Below are 13,544 nucleotides of genomic sequence, written 5' to 3' on the forward strand. Positions count from 1 at the left end.
GTAATGGGTTACTCCAGAAGAGATTCAGAAGGGACACAAGAGGATCGTTTTTCACAATGAGAATAATCAGCCATTGCAATAATGTCTTTGGGGAAGTGGTGGATTCCCCATCATCGGACACTTTTAAGATTCAGCTGGACAAAGTGCTGGACCATCTTGTCTGGACTGTGCTTTTGCCAAGAAAGGTTGGATCAGATGATCCTTGAGAAGCTAACCTGGCTTTTCTATGATTCCATGTTACAAGAAGTTATAGCAGGTGTATGAAATTAAGCCTATCAAGTCTATCAAGCAATTCTATTATATAAATCACTATCCTGCTTTTTTGACTGCATAAGAATTGGTGAAACACACATGCTAAAACCTACCCATGTAGTAAGGAATGTGGATGAGCTCTTTTCATGGTGCAAATCCTCTGTCCCGCTTGCAGTTGCCAGGGTGATAGAGATGACATAATATTTCAGTAAGTATTTTGTTTATTGTGGAACAACAAGTTGTCAAAACTGCTAGAGGCCATACATAGTAAGTGAAAGTGTAACTCTTTTTACTGGCCTCTTGATTGGGAGCAAGGATTAGAGTTAATTATCTCCTGTTCTCAAGACAGCTGGACCTTTTGAATATTTTAGTGGATTACACATTGATCATGAATGTGAAGAAGCTTACTTGCAAGGCACTGAGGTGAATGATATTGAAATGCATCTGACCTTTGAGCTGTAATGTATGCTGTAAATACACATTATTAATTACTAGTAATTACCATATTCCACAGCTTTTTATAAACAGTTATTAAGTATGTATCAATATGTGTGATTATACATCATCAATATATCATCGATATCTGTGATTCTGCAATGTATTAATAAGGCATTAATGTGTTATTAGCATGTAAAACTTAAAACTCTACTGCCAAAAAGAAACATTGATTTAGTAGAATGAGATTACTTTATGGAAGTGCTTGATGAACAGTTATTTTACTGGGGAGCTGAGTGCCTGGCGTTTGTCTTTTAAAAAGTTAATATAAGCCATTCACATGCTGCAAAGAGAGATGCTAAACATCAAGTGATATTTTAATATTTTATGACAAAACTAATTTCTACAGACTCTAATAGTGCTTTAGAGCTCTGCTGAATTTGTGGAAGAGTTTTATTTCAGGCATTCAAAAGTAGTTTGGTACCATATGAGTGCTAGCAATTAATGTAGCTGTGCAGGTCATGTGGTAAAGTAATTTATATTCATATATTCAGAGAAAAATAATCCCAAAATGCCTAATTCCTCAAAAGGGGAACTATTTAGTGCTGGCAAGGCCTGGTGAGGAAAAACAGCTCTCTGCAGCTCACTAGTATTCAGTGATGTTAGTGAATTGATATTGTTAAAAGAAGTAGTCTGGGTTTATAAGGACCTGGACAAGAAGTTTATAGGGTCTGTCCGTGACACTGAATTTAGTCACATATTTATAGGATCTGTCTGTGACACTGAATTTAGTCACATATTATTACTTTTAAGGGTAATCCAATATGGGATACAAGACGGAATGTGGGAATCCCTCATTACACAGGGTATGCAACAACCTTAACTCCCCAGCCCTTCTTTAATAATTTTAACTTTCAGAAGGGCAGGGAAAGCTCAAATTGTCTCTGAAATGTCTGTGTCAAAACATACTTTTTATCCACAGGATTCAAAGGTTTCAGTCTGAAGTCTCACAGACTTAAGCTAAACAAAATCAAAGGCGTGGGTTTAATTCATCAGAAGGAAATGAAATCCTCAGCACAGCCTTAATCTTGGATCTGTGGATATTATTTCTAACAGCTTTGGCCAAAACTCAGGAGTACAACAGAGCACCCAGAAGGGAATACATTCTGCAGTGAACCTGTTGTTCTATCTCATGATGGAGTTGATCAGAGATACGAGGGAAGTGGTTGTACACCCTATAAATGAAGAGGAAAAGGAGTTCCAGCTCACAAAACTTAGATCTTGTATCCTGAATTAAAGCATGAGCTGATTTCTTTACAAGAAATAGTGGGGAACAAAGAGGAGCTACTTTCCCCTGTTTTTTTCTTTTCTTCTATTGGTTCAATATACTTCATCACCCAGTCAGCCAAATTAATTGAGATGTGATAACTGTAGGCTACTGCAGCCTACAGGGTTTGTATTTCTCATGGGCATTTGAAAGACTTTTAGTACAGTAAAGAAAATCCTCAGCTATTGAATCCTCAGCCAGGCCACAGCGAGCCTACAGAAGCAGATCTCTATAGCTCAGGAGGGATCCCTCAGCAGGCCCCTGCGTGCCACATCCATCTTCAAAGCTCTTACTCATCTGCACCCTCATCCAACCCTGCAGGTGCTTAATGTTCTGCCCGTGAGTAATGACAACGTTGGTCAAAGGGCAGCACCACCCCACAATTGAGAAGGTGCGTGGTGTACACGCCTAGCCCACACCAGGTTTGTACTCCTTGTCATCTGGCAGTACCCAGATGTGGTATCTGTCATAGCACAGTCACATCTGGCTAAGGCAGGGCGCCAAGGCTTGTCTGCTGCTTCACTCCAAGGAGAACACACAGCTGATGGCACCGTTCCTGAAGGAGAGGGCACAAAGCACAGAGCTTGGCATTATTGTGCCTGAAGGCACTTAAGGATTTAAGCTGCAGAACCTCAAATCCCTAGAAGTGTGTGTCATTTGGGAAAAGCTACTGTTGACCGTGGTCTTCACAAGGAAATAGCCAGACATCTTGGACACAGGTTTAGGCAAACGAGTAGAGGACAAAATTATAAAGTTTTCTCTTATGTGTAGGCAGGTCAAAAGGGAAATTGGTGTGCTTTCCCGGGGTGAAATGTCCCTATTCCCCAGAAGCTGGCCAGGGGAATGATGTCTTCTGTAAGTTGGTTAGACATACAAAGTCTTTTCTTATGTAGTCTGACCAGTTCTTTCTGCCAAGTGGTATTCCCCAACTCCTAATTAATTGAGAAGACTGAAATTATTTATGAATGTGGAACTATATATTATTTTCTCTCTTTAATCCTTTTCAGCTTGAGTGATAAGCAATTGGGCTACTCCACTAAGATGGGTTGTTTATTTGCCTGTGGGTTTAATGGCACTTGGATATGGTCTTAAGTAATTTGCCTTTCTTCTTGAGTTCCTCTATTAGACAGTAGAGGGAGAACCTATTACTTCTGAACCTCTTAATCTCGTCTGAGAACTTGGTTTAAGTAGTTTTTATCTCAGTTACTATAGAGAAACTCAGTATGATGGATACCTGGGAGGGAAACACCTCCCGTATCTCGAATCTCCTGATCCACAGCTCTGTAAGAAGAGTTTAAGCATGCATTGGATCCCACGGAAGTTCTTTGCTGTCACTAGTTCCACTGCTTCTGTTCAGATGGAAGCTGACAGCTTGCTTGCTGGCTGATGGGCAAAGAAGGAGTTAATCACCGCTGTCACTAGTTTCCACTGCTTCTGTTCAGTTGGAAGCTGACAGCTTGCTTTCTGGCTGATGGGCAAAGAAGGAGTTAATCACTTTCTGAGAATGACTTTGTCACATGAACTGTGGCATTAGTTGTCACAGCATGACAGCTATGCTGTACTAACAAAAAAAAAAAAAAGGAAAAAGACTTTCTTCTATGGAATATTTTTCTAGGTGGAGAAATGCGGTGCAGTTGAAATTTCAGTCCTATTTCCCATCATTGTCAGATAGTTATTTGCAGAGATGAAGATATTTCTAGGTGGAGAAATGTGGTGCAGTTGAAATTTCAGTCCCATTTCCCACCCTTGTCAGATAGTTATTTGCAGAGATGAAGATGGAAATGTAGAGAAATGTGAAAGTCTCTTACTGTGAACTCCATTTATACTGCGGGTCATGATTGAAAAATGTTGGTGTGTATGTTCTAAGAAAGGCTTGTGTGGCTTATCTGCCCCAACTGCTTTTATGAAAGAGTATCACCTATTATTTATACTGCCCCCGCCATTGTCTCTGCTAATGAGAGAGAGAAAAAGCATTACCTGAATAAGTGTTTTAGAGTATTTTCCAGAGGCACTAAGTGTAAGAGTTAAGATGCAGATTCTCATAGGAGTGTAGGAACTGTTTTCATAACTCAGTGTCCTGTAATTTTATATGGATTGGGATCAAGACGAGCTCTGCTCAGAGGTCTGCACAGGGATCTCAGCTTGCACTTGGAGTGCAAGGCAATGCATACATTGAAATTTAGTAGGAAAATAGGAGGGTTGGTAAGATCTTTTGCAAGCAATCACTGTTGGGCTGGAGAAGACTTGTGTTGAGAAAAGGAGTAGTGGCAGAAAGGCAAGAGGTTGTGGGTGCTCCTGTGTAGAATCATAGAATGGTCAGAGTTGGAAGGGACCTTAAAGATCATGGAGTTCCAACCCCCCTGCCATGGGCAGGGACACCTCCCACCAGACCAGGTTGCTCCAAGCCCCATCCAGCCTGGCCTTGAACCCCTCCAGGGATGGGGCAGCCACAGCTTCTCTGGGCAACCTGTTCCAGGGTCTCACCACCCTCACAGGAAAGAATTTCTTTCTGGTACCTAATCTAAATCTCCCCTCTTCCAATTTAAAACCATTACTTGTCCTGTCACTCCTCTCCCTGACACAGAGTCCCTCCCCATCTCTCCTGTAGGCTCCCTTCAGATATTGGAAGGCTGTTATAAGGTCTCCCTGGAGCCTTCTCTTCTCCAGGCTGAACAATCCCAGCTCTCTCAGTCTGTCCTCATAGGGGAGAATAGCTATGGAGATGGACAGCTCTGGAGAGGTTTAGTGGTCATACCCTGTGTACGGGGACATGCCAGCCCTCTCCCCGAGGAAGCAGTGCAGCACGGCGCTTTTAGCAAATCATTTAAGCAGGGTGATGTGCTTTTGTGATGACTGTTTAACCTGGAGAGATTTCATTCCATGGTTTCAGCAAGGATTACAGTAAATGCTCAATTTAGGTAAAGTCACAATCTAATTAAACAAATTCAGTCTAAATCCCTGCTGGGCCAGTAAAGATTTGCCTGTCAAATACCTCTAAGCATTTTCGTTTTCTATAGCAACAGTTAATTGGATATGCAACTGTCAGTTTAAATGCTTTAAATGAGGCTGATGGGATTAGTAATTGAATGCTCGGATTAATGATTTACAGCTGGCTTTGCTCCCCTGTTCGTTGCTTACAGCTATGTTCATGATAGCTCCCGACCCCGGTTAGGTGGGTGGAGTAGTGGTCCATAAAGGCAATAGATTTATGGCATTATGAAATGCAGTTATGATACAGATTCTATGTAATCAGTGCACTCCTGTTGATACGCATACCTATTTTTAATATGGTGGGCAGCAAAGGATTACGATCAAAAAAGGAGAAAATCTAAAAATAGCCAGCTAACCTCCCCAAGTCAGGGCTTGGAACTGGAGGTTCTCAGTCATTCTCCAATTTAATGTATACAATGGTCTTTTATGGTCTGAGCCAGAAAGCAAACCTCGGTGGTGTGGGTGGTGAAATTACACCCAAGGCTGCGAGTGGAGGCTGACAAAGGGATTTCTACAAGAGGTGGTAGGATGGCAGAGGGAGAGATGAAGTCTCTGCTCGGCCAAAGCGGGTGCTCTTGGAGAAAGAGACCAGACTGCAAGTCTCCAACAGGTAGAAGGATCTCTTTGGTGATGCCTGAATCACCCATGGGATTGGGAACTGAAGAGAAGCATGAGTTTTCAGACTCGGGTAGGGAAGTGCTCACACTGCTCTCTGTGTGACTTTTTAGATCCCACTTCAGTGCTTAAAAAGGCCAGAAATATGGTACACTCCTTTGAGTTGTCCGGGGACGTCACTGTAAATAAAATGGGTTTCAGGGCCAGCTAACCCATACCAGGAATTTCTTCATCCTTAAAGAAACCTGGGGTCAGGGAACTTAACCATTTATTTGCCTTTTAAGTTGCAAATTCTGGGATGCTTCTGTTGACATGAGAAGAAATCCTGCTGTTTGTGTCCAGCTGAGCTCTGCTTGAGGAAGAAGGCTGTGAAGAAAACATTCTGTGGCACTGAGACATATACATAAATTGTAGAGTTGTACCATGAATTTGTCATTTTGCCTTATATGTAGGCCTTGAAAACCATCCTAAATGACAGACAGACCCTTATAAGCATACATTGAAAACTTTGGTTCTTGTTAATTAAGTTTCCTTCAGAATTCAAATCAGCCAGTGCACAGTTAGAGTCTACATTGACCAGTTTAATAATACTTATTTCAGTATATTAAATTAGAACATGTTTCTCTTCTTATAAAGATTCTATCTTGGGAAACATTATCTAAAACAGCTAACAACATTGATGTTATAATTACTTGTATTTATGAAAGGGTTATAAACAATTCTAAAGTAAATTATAATTATTTAGAAATAATTACAAAATAATTATTGTAAAAATGGGTTTGTAGCCATTTATATTTATTGTATATCATACTATATATGCATTTAGCAGAAAAAATCCCCCAGGAAATTAAAATTTATGCTCTCATATTTCAGCTCATAGAACACGCCAAGTTCATCTGAGATGTGGGAATGGCTCTATGACCTTTCCTCATTATCCCAAGATTTAAGCTTAGGTTTTCAGGCAGAGCTCCAGCTGCATGCAGTTTGGTATTCAGAAGTCATCGTATTCATCACCTTCTCTCTCCCTCATGATCTGCTCCTGTACGTGAACTCCATTTGGTTCAGGAAATATTTTTTTTTTTTTTTTTGCTTCCTTCCTCTAATTAGTTCCTATTAAAAAACCTAACTCATCCCTTCCTAGCCTTAACTACACTGTATTTTCCTTCCTTTTGTTCCTAATGCAGAGGCATTAATCTCCTGACTGGTCTACATCCTTCCAGCGTTCATTGTTCATATTCAGTTTTTGTTATACTTACTCAGTATTCAGACCAATGATACTATATTTAATCATACTCTGGAATATTGATTGCTGTGTAAAAATGCCAAGGCAATGATAAAAGCCAGGGAAAGGAAATGTAGTATCTGGGTTTTGGTCTCAGGGTGACATTTCTTCCTTCAGAATACTCCTGCAATTAATTTTCTTCAGGGCATCAGGCTTTCCTCCTTTCAGCTTTTATTTATATAAAGCAATACAGCTGTTAAAATAATCTTCTGACGAAATGACAGTTGTAGGAATGCTTTGTAAGAGGAAAATTAGGGGATCCTTTCAGAGCTTGGACCGAGAGTGAGATGCCCTTTTTCATCTCCCAGCCCAGCAGACCCTATCTTCAACCTTAGTTTTGATTTGTGATTTAGTAAAGCGGACTTCAGGAAACCTTGCTTGATTCACTGGCACATTTTGAGCTGATTTCATCTGAAATGTTAATTACAGAGAACGTTAAAACACTTTAGCGTTAGAGAGCCTCTGAGTGATGGCATAACTGAAAGTCATAAGATGAGAAATTCCACGTCAATAGAAGAAATTAGAGCTTATTCTAATTTCACATCTTTTAAATTATAATTATTACAGCAAGAAAGTGACTGGAGAGGTTTTCAATTATAATGGAATGAGGACTATTCAGCTTTGCTATTTCATTCAGAGAATCAAAGTCGCATCCCCCTTCCGTGTACATGGCCACCTGCCTGTTCAACCTTGGAAGAGACGTCCTCCTCCACTTTGCTTGCCCTCACTGCACCCCATGTTTTGGGTTGCATGCGTATATCCCAGTTAGATGTTTGTACCAAGTACTTTTTTTACTATATGAATTGATACAAATGGGAAGGTGTAGTAGATCAAAACACTTCATTATCCAAGATACATTCTGGGTCTAAAAGGTTTTGGAGCTCTATTCCTCATTAAATCACCAATTTTTTTGTTAACTGTGAAGGATGAGTGACAACTGGTAGACCTTCTGCATCATCAATGCTTGTTTTAGTCAGAAAGATTGACAAGTGGCTGAGTATCAGCCGGCAGTGTGCCCAGGTGGCCAAAAAAGCCAACGGCATCCTGGCTTGTATTAGAAATAGTGTGACCAGCAGAAGTAGGGAGATGATTGTCCCCCTGTACTCAGCCACACCTGGAGTATTGTGTCCAGTTTTGGGCACCTCAATACAAGAGAGATATTGAGGTGCTGGAGCGAGTGCAGAGGAGGGCAACGAAATTAGCGAAGGGCCTGGAGCATAAATCTCATGAAGAGCAACTGAGGGAGCTGGGACTGTTTAGTCTGAGGAAGAGGAGGCTGAGGGGAGACCTCATCACTCTCTACAACTACTTGAAAGGACATTATAGAGAGGTTGGTGCTGGTCTCTTCTCACAGGTTATCAGTGATAGAACAAGAGGGAATGGCTTCAAGCTGCAACAGGGTAGGTTTAAGCTGGACATTGGGAAACAATTCTTCACAGAAAGAGTGGTCAGACACTGGAATAGGCTGCCCAGGGAGGTGGTTGAGTCACCATCCCTGGACGTGTTTAAGAGTTGTTTAGATGTGGTGTTGGGGGATATGGTGTAGGGGAGGACTTTGTAGAGCAGGGTTAATGGTTGGACTCGATGATCCCAAGGGTCTTTTCCAACCTGAATGATTCTATGATTCTATGAAACCACCCACGTGATGTGTTCCAGGAGCCTGACTGATCTCCTCCAGCCACTAGTGGGCAGGTGCTATGTGGGGGGAATGAACAGGAAGAAGACTTTTCCTGTGGCTGGTGGCATCTTGAAGAACACTCTAGAAAGGTGATTGGGAACACTGAAAAAGCCATGGAGTTTCTACAGGCATCTGTATTTTCTACCTTTTAAAATTTGGTGTCATCAGTTCTGTACAGTATGAAAATTGTTGTCATGCTTTTTAGTGAAGGAAAAGGAAGGCCTTGAGGTTTGTGAACTCTTCAGCAGGATTTAGGCCATTTCAGACCATCTATATCATCCTCTGAGGGCCAAGGCAAAAACAATCACAACTAATGGTATGAGGTGAGGTTTTTAAGTGCATATTTAAATGCAGCTTAATTTTTAAGCACCTGGAAGATGCTGCTGACTTGAAGTTAAAGAAATGTCAGACCCTCAATTTGCCCTTTGTGTCAAGAGTCCATACTGTGCAAAACTGAAACACAGGTACTGAATGCAGAGCCATAGATGGTTTTAGACATCTAGCTCCCATAAACTATTTCAGCAATAATCAGGTGTCTAAACAGCTTTGAGGATTTTGGCTGTAGAAACTTTACATTATTGTCAGTGCTAGCGCTGAAAGCAATTTTTATCATGTTAAGTGGGAAGTAATCAGTAATTAGTAGCAGTAGGTGGGGGAAAAGTAGACTAGTAATCTAGGGGGACAGTCAGAATCACGGAAGGAAGCGCACACTGGGATGGGAGCTGGCCTTTGATGTAAGTGCCACCTATGAAAGTGCCAAAGGATCGACAGTGTTAGCGTTGGGTTTTCTCTTTTTTCTCAGATTTACTTATTCTGCCTTTGTTTGAAACAGAAAAGACTGACCAGCAGTTTCCCACACTTCAGGAGTGCCATTATACCAGCTGAGGAACCAGGCACAAAGCTGTTCCATGGAAACCTGTTTTGTCAGAAGATCTATAAAATAAGGATTTTGAAGGTTTTTTTCCTGCAGTTTTGGGTCATGTTTATTTTGCACAGACTGACTGACAGCTTTTTGAGTTAGTGCTTATAACTTTAAGGCCAGCTGTGCAATCCTATATTGAATGGATATAAAAGGTGTAACTAATCAAACATGGCATTGTGTTGTGCACTGGAGAAATGTTTTTAGTGCTTGTAAGTCAAACACACTTATGGGTTTTTTTTTTTTTTCATGTGAATTGGCTAAACACTATGAATTATAAATTTAGGCTTTAAACATTTGTTCTTTTAACTAGTTAAAATGAGAGCAGTTAGAGCAAATAAAGTTATATCCACTTTAGAGCATATTTATTATTCTAGTACTCTAAGAAACTGAGAAAACTAAAGACAAAAATGCATTTCAGCTGTTGTGTGTGCAGTACAAACTCTAATTACAGAAAATAGGTTGGCATTGCTCTGACTGCTTAAAGAAAAATTGGGATGATGTCTGATTAAATGACTGAGAGGAAATAAATAACATTTCAGAATTTATGCAGTTAGGATGAAGAATTTATTGTATATACAGTTAAGCAACTCTACTGTAGATGTACTTCCTCTTTAAAGAAAATGAATACAGTAATCAAAATAGTTCTAGCATGGAAACTACAATACAGACTGAAACTTGACTAAAACAGAAATTAGTTATTTGACTTGAAAGAACACAGAACCTGAAACAACAAATCGCAGGTTGCATCATTAACCAAGGACAGTAAAAAACTGTACAGTACAAGCAACACGTTACAATAAGTTATGACCAGTAAGGCAGTCTTTCTCATTTAGGACAAAAGGGATAAAGGGAAAGGTATTAAAATCTCATAAATCCACCGTATCTCTTTTCCATCTCTGGGACCTCTTTGGAATAAGTTTCCCCGTCTTCTTCTGAAGGGAGAATGGAGTCGGCGAAGCGCTTAAGAAACCCACCGTATCGTTTCTGGTAATCCAGCCACCACTCTGGCCTGCCCACCCTTCTCATGAAACCACCGTATCTCTTTTGCAGCTCTTTGGCTTCATCTTCCAACTCGGGGCTGCGCTTTACGCTTCTCATGAAACCTCCGTACCTTTTGCTGACGTCCCCGTCGTTGTCGTTTATCTCTCGGTAATGCCCCGCTTCGGGGTTGTCCCCTGTTCCAAGAAGCTCCTTCAGCAGATCAGAGGAATTAGCAAGGGCATCGTCATCCGAGTCTTTCTTCATAAACCCTCCATACCTCTTAGCCAGGATTTCTCCTCCGTTAGCTTCATCCTCCGGTTCTACCCGATAGAGCTCATCCATTTTCTTCATGAACCCCCCGTATCTTTTCATGAAGCCTCCGTACTTCTTTGCGAGCAGATGGTTCTCGTCCAGCTCCTTCCTGTCTCCTGGAGCAATGTTGCCATCCTCAGGAAGATCCAGCTTCGCCAGTTGCAGGAGCTCCTTGCAGGTCTCCCAGGCTTTGGCAGAAGGCAGCTTTCCTTCACATTCTAGTGTACACGCCTGAAAAACGGATGCGGTTTACTGAGAAGGAGTTGATAGTAACAAGCACCTCACTGCCACCTCCTCTTAGCCTTACTCCTTCTTAAAAGGCCACGAGAGAGCCTCTCTTTTGTGAGTGGCTTGGAAGGACTGCTCTTCGTGAGCAGCTGACTTGGTGCCTGTCTGTTCTGATGTTCCTCACATCCCTCTCAGAAGGACATGGTAGTCTGCACTCCAAGAGACAGAACACCAGACAAGATGGGTCGTCGGTCCTGCATGTCAAGGCTGCCCCTACGTTTCTGTTTCAAAGGAAGCCCCACGTGCAGTTCCTGCACCTCCCTTATGCTCGGGTGTGTTGTTATGATTATTTTATTTACCACTGGGAAGCTAAAACCCAACTGTGGCTTGCTCCACCATGAAGGTGTAGAAGTGCATTCAATCTTTGTAATTAAAATCAACATTCAGAAATTTTAGCAAAAGAAGTTACATGGCACTGTCAGCTGCACTGCACCGCTCGGTGCCTTCAACACACTGCATGGCTCTGAAGGCTTAATTTTTGTGTGTTATCATTAGTTTCTCTTCATGGAACACATCTTTCAAACGTGCAACACAAGTGTAGAAATACAGGCTCTCTTAGGCAGGATCAAAGCTCTGGTTTTGCTACTTGGACATACAAAGTAGTGACCATCAGAAAGAGGGAAAAAATCGAAAGCCATGTTGCTTCTGACTATAATGAAAAATTTTCAGGCTAAGACATAAAAAACTTTCTCAGTACCTGTATGCATATTCCAAAACCTGTCCTGTAAAGATAATAACGTATCTATTGGCCACTACTATCTCTGTCACGTCAAGAGAATCTACTTCTTGTGAAGCCACACATCCAGTTGCAAAAAAGGTCAGTCTGGTGATTTTCCTTTTTTCCCATGGTTTTCATAACACAATAACTGAAGAAGAAATCATCATTATTTTCAGTAAGAGAAACACTTATTCTGCCTGTGAATGATGTTTTCCAAGGACCTCAATATGCTTTTACAGTGTGAAATTAAACCCCAGCACGGTTCTCTGTAATAGCAAACTGACCAGCTTTCTACCTCTGCCCTTACCTGTCTCTTGAGCCACATTTTAGTTCTGAGAAATTTATATATGATTTTTTATATGATCACAAGAAAATTAAAGGGATTTATGTATTTTGCGACACAATAATTTAAATGGCACTAGGTGCTTATTGCTATATGTTATAGTTATGATGTAAAGAGAATGGGATCTCAGCTTCAGTCTGACTTTGAAATCACTCTAAATCAAAGCAAGAATAGGTCTTTCCCCTTCTCAGTTTTAATAACCTCCTATTGCCAAATGAACATATACCAATCTCATGGGTACAAATAACCATGTACAAAGTGATAATCTTGTCTCTTACAGACATGATGGGCTAAATTCAGTTATGATGTTACTAGATGCCAACATCCAGAAACACTTGTTTCTAAAAATTGTTTGTACATGCATAGCAAACACAAGGTACAGCACATAATTTCTTTTCCTATGCAGCTAATAAGTGGTGTTACTGAAGGGGACTTGGATTCTTTCTTGAATAATTACTGGAGGTGTACAAGAGGCAGTATCAGTATAGGTGTCCACAACATCCACTCCAAAAAGCACATATCCCTCCCTCCAAAAGAGCAAACTACCACCTTTCTCCCCAGTTAAGCTTAAGTTTGCTTGAAAGCTAATGGATGCAAGAAAGTATAGCGAACTGTTTTGCCAGCCATCCTAAAAATATTGCCCTTATGAACCTGCTGTGATTAAGAGCCAGTCCTTGAGCATTTGGAGCAAGCAGTGATTAATTCTGCGTAAGAATAGGGTCTCATCTTTCCTTTTGTGTGCTCCCAAATAACTGCTGACACCATAGGAACAAGACTTTTCAGATCATTGGGATGTGCCCTCAGCAGGATGCCTCAACAGGGATCTACCCGAGGTCAGGAACCTCAGGTCCCACTGGCAAAGGGCTCGGCAGCCTGAGCTCTCAGGGTGGGCTGAGGGACCCCCGACTTTCACCGACCCCGATCCTTAAATTTCAAGTTAAGCTGCCTTTATTGCTATACTTTTAAATGATTTCAACACCGTTCAAATCACAGACACACCTCCCACCCCCCCGCACTCCGGAGTTTCCTTACCGAGATTTGTCTTGGGAGACAACGCCAAAGGAGATCTTTCACGGGCATATTCCCGTGGCTGCGCTCCTCAAACCAGCCTTGAACTTCACTTTTTTGGGGTGAGATTTCAGGCAGATCCCCCCCTTCCCCTTCCCGCCCCCGCTTTTCAGCTCGACTGCCATCCTACCTGGATGGAGGGAGCTCATCCTCAGCCGTGGGTCGGGGACCCCCCTCCCGTCCCGCCCGGCTTCCCCAAGCCCTCCCGGGGCCAAAGACCCCGGCGGCGACCCCTCCTCTCCCTGCAGAGCTGCCCTCTCCGCCATTTCCCCTTCTCCTTTACGTTTTCACTCGGATTTTTCCTTGCCCCCCCACCGCGGGCAGCGGGATGG

General features: G+C 41.8%; 1 protein-coding gene across 1 annotated transcript; it reads right to left on the reverse strand.

Annotated features, from left to right (window-relative positions):
• Positions 1 to 10,047: 10,047 nt before the first annotated feature.
• PENK (proenkephalin) lies at positions 10,048 to 13,043 on the reverse strand. Its single transcript, XM_014952634.1, has one exon. It carries the CDS (start codon positions 10,853 to 10,855, stop codon positions 10,361 to 10,363), a length of 495 nt encoding a protein of 164 aa, XP_014808120.1. The 5' UTR covers positions 10,856 to 13,043; the 3' UTR covers positions 10,048 to 10,360.
• Positions 13,044 to 13,544: the final 501 nt, after the last annotated feature.

Source organism: Calidris pugnax, unplaced genomic scaffold (genome assembly GCF_001431845.1).
Source record: "Calidris pugnax isolate Ruff unplaced genomic scaffold, ASM143184v1 scaffold182, whole genome shotgun sequence".
Taxonomy (NCBI): domain Eukaryota; kingdom Metazoa; phylum Chordata; class Aves; order Charadriiformes; family Scolopacidae; genus Calidris; species Calidris pugnax.

Bases quoted from the DNA above. Each gene is read 5' to 3' on its own strand.
- PENK (XM_014952634.1), bottom strand. From the start codon at position 10,855: ATGAAAAGATACGGGGGGTTCATGAAGAAAATGGATGAGCTCTATCGG.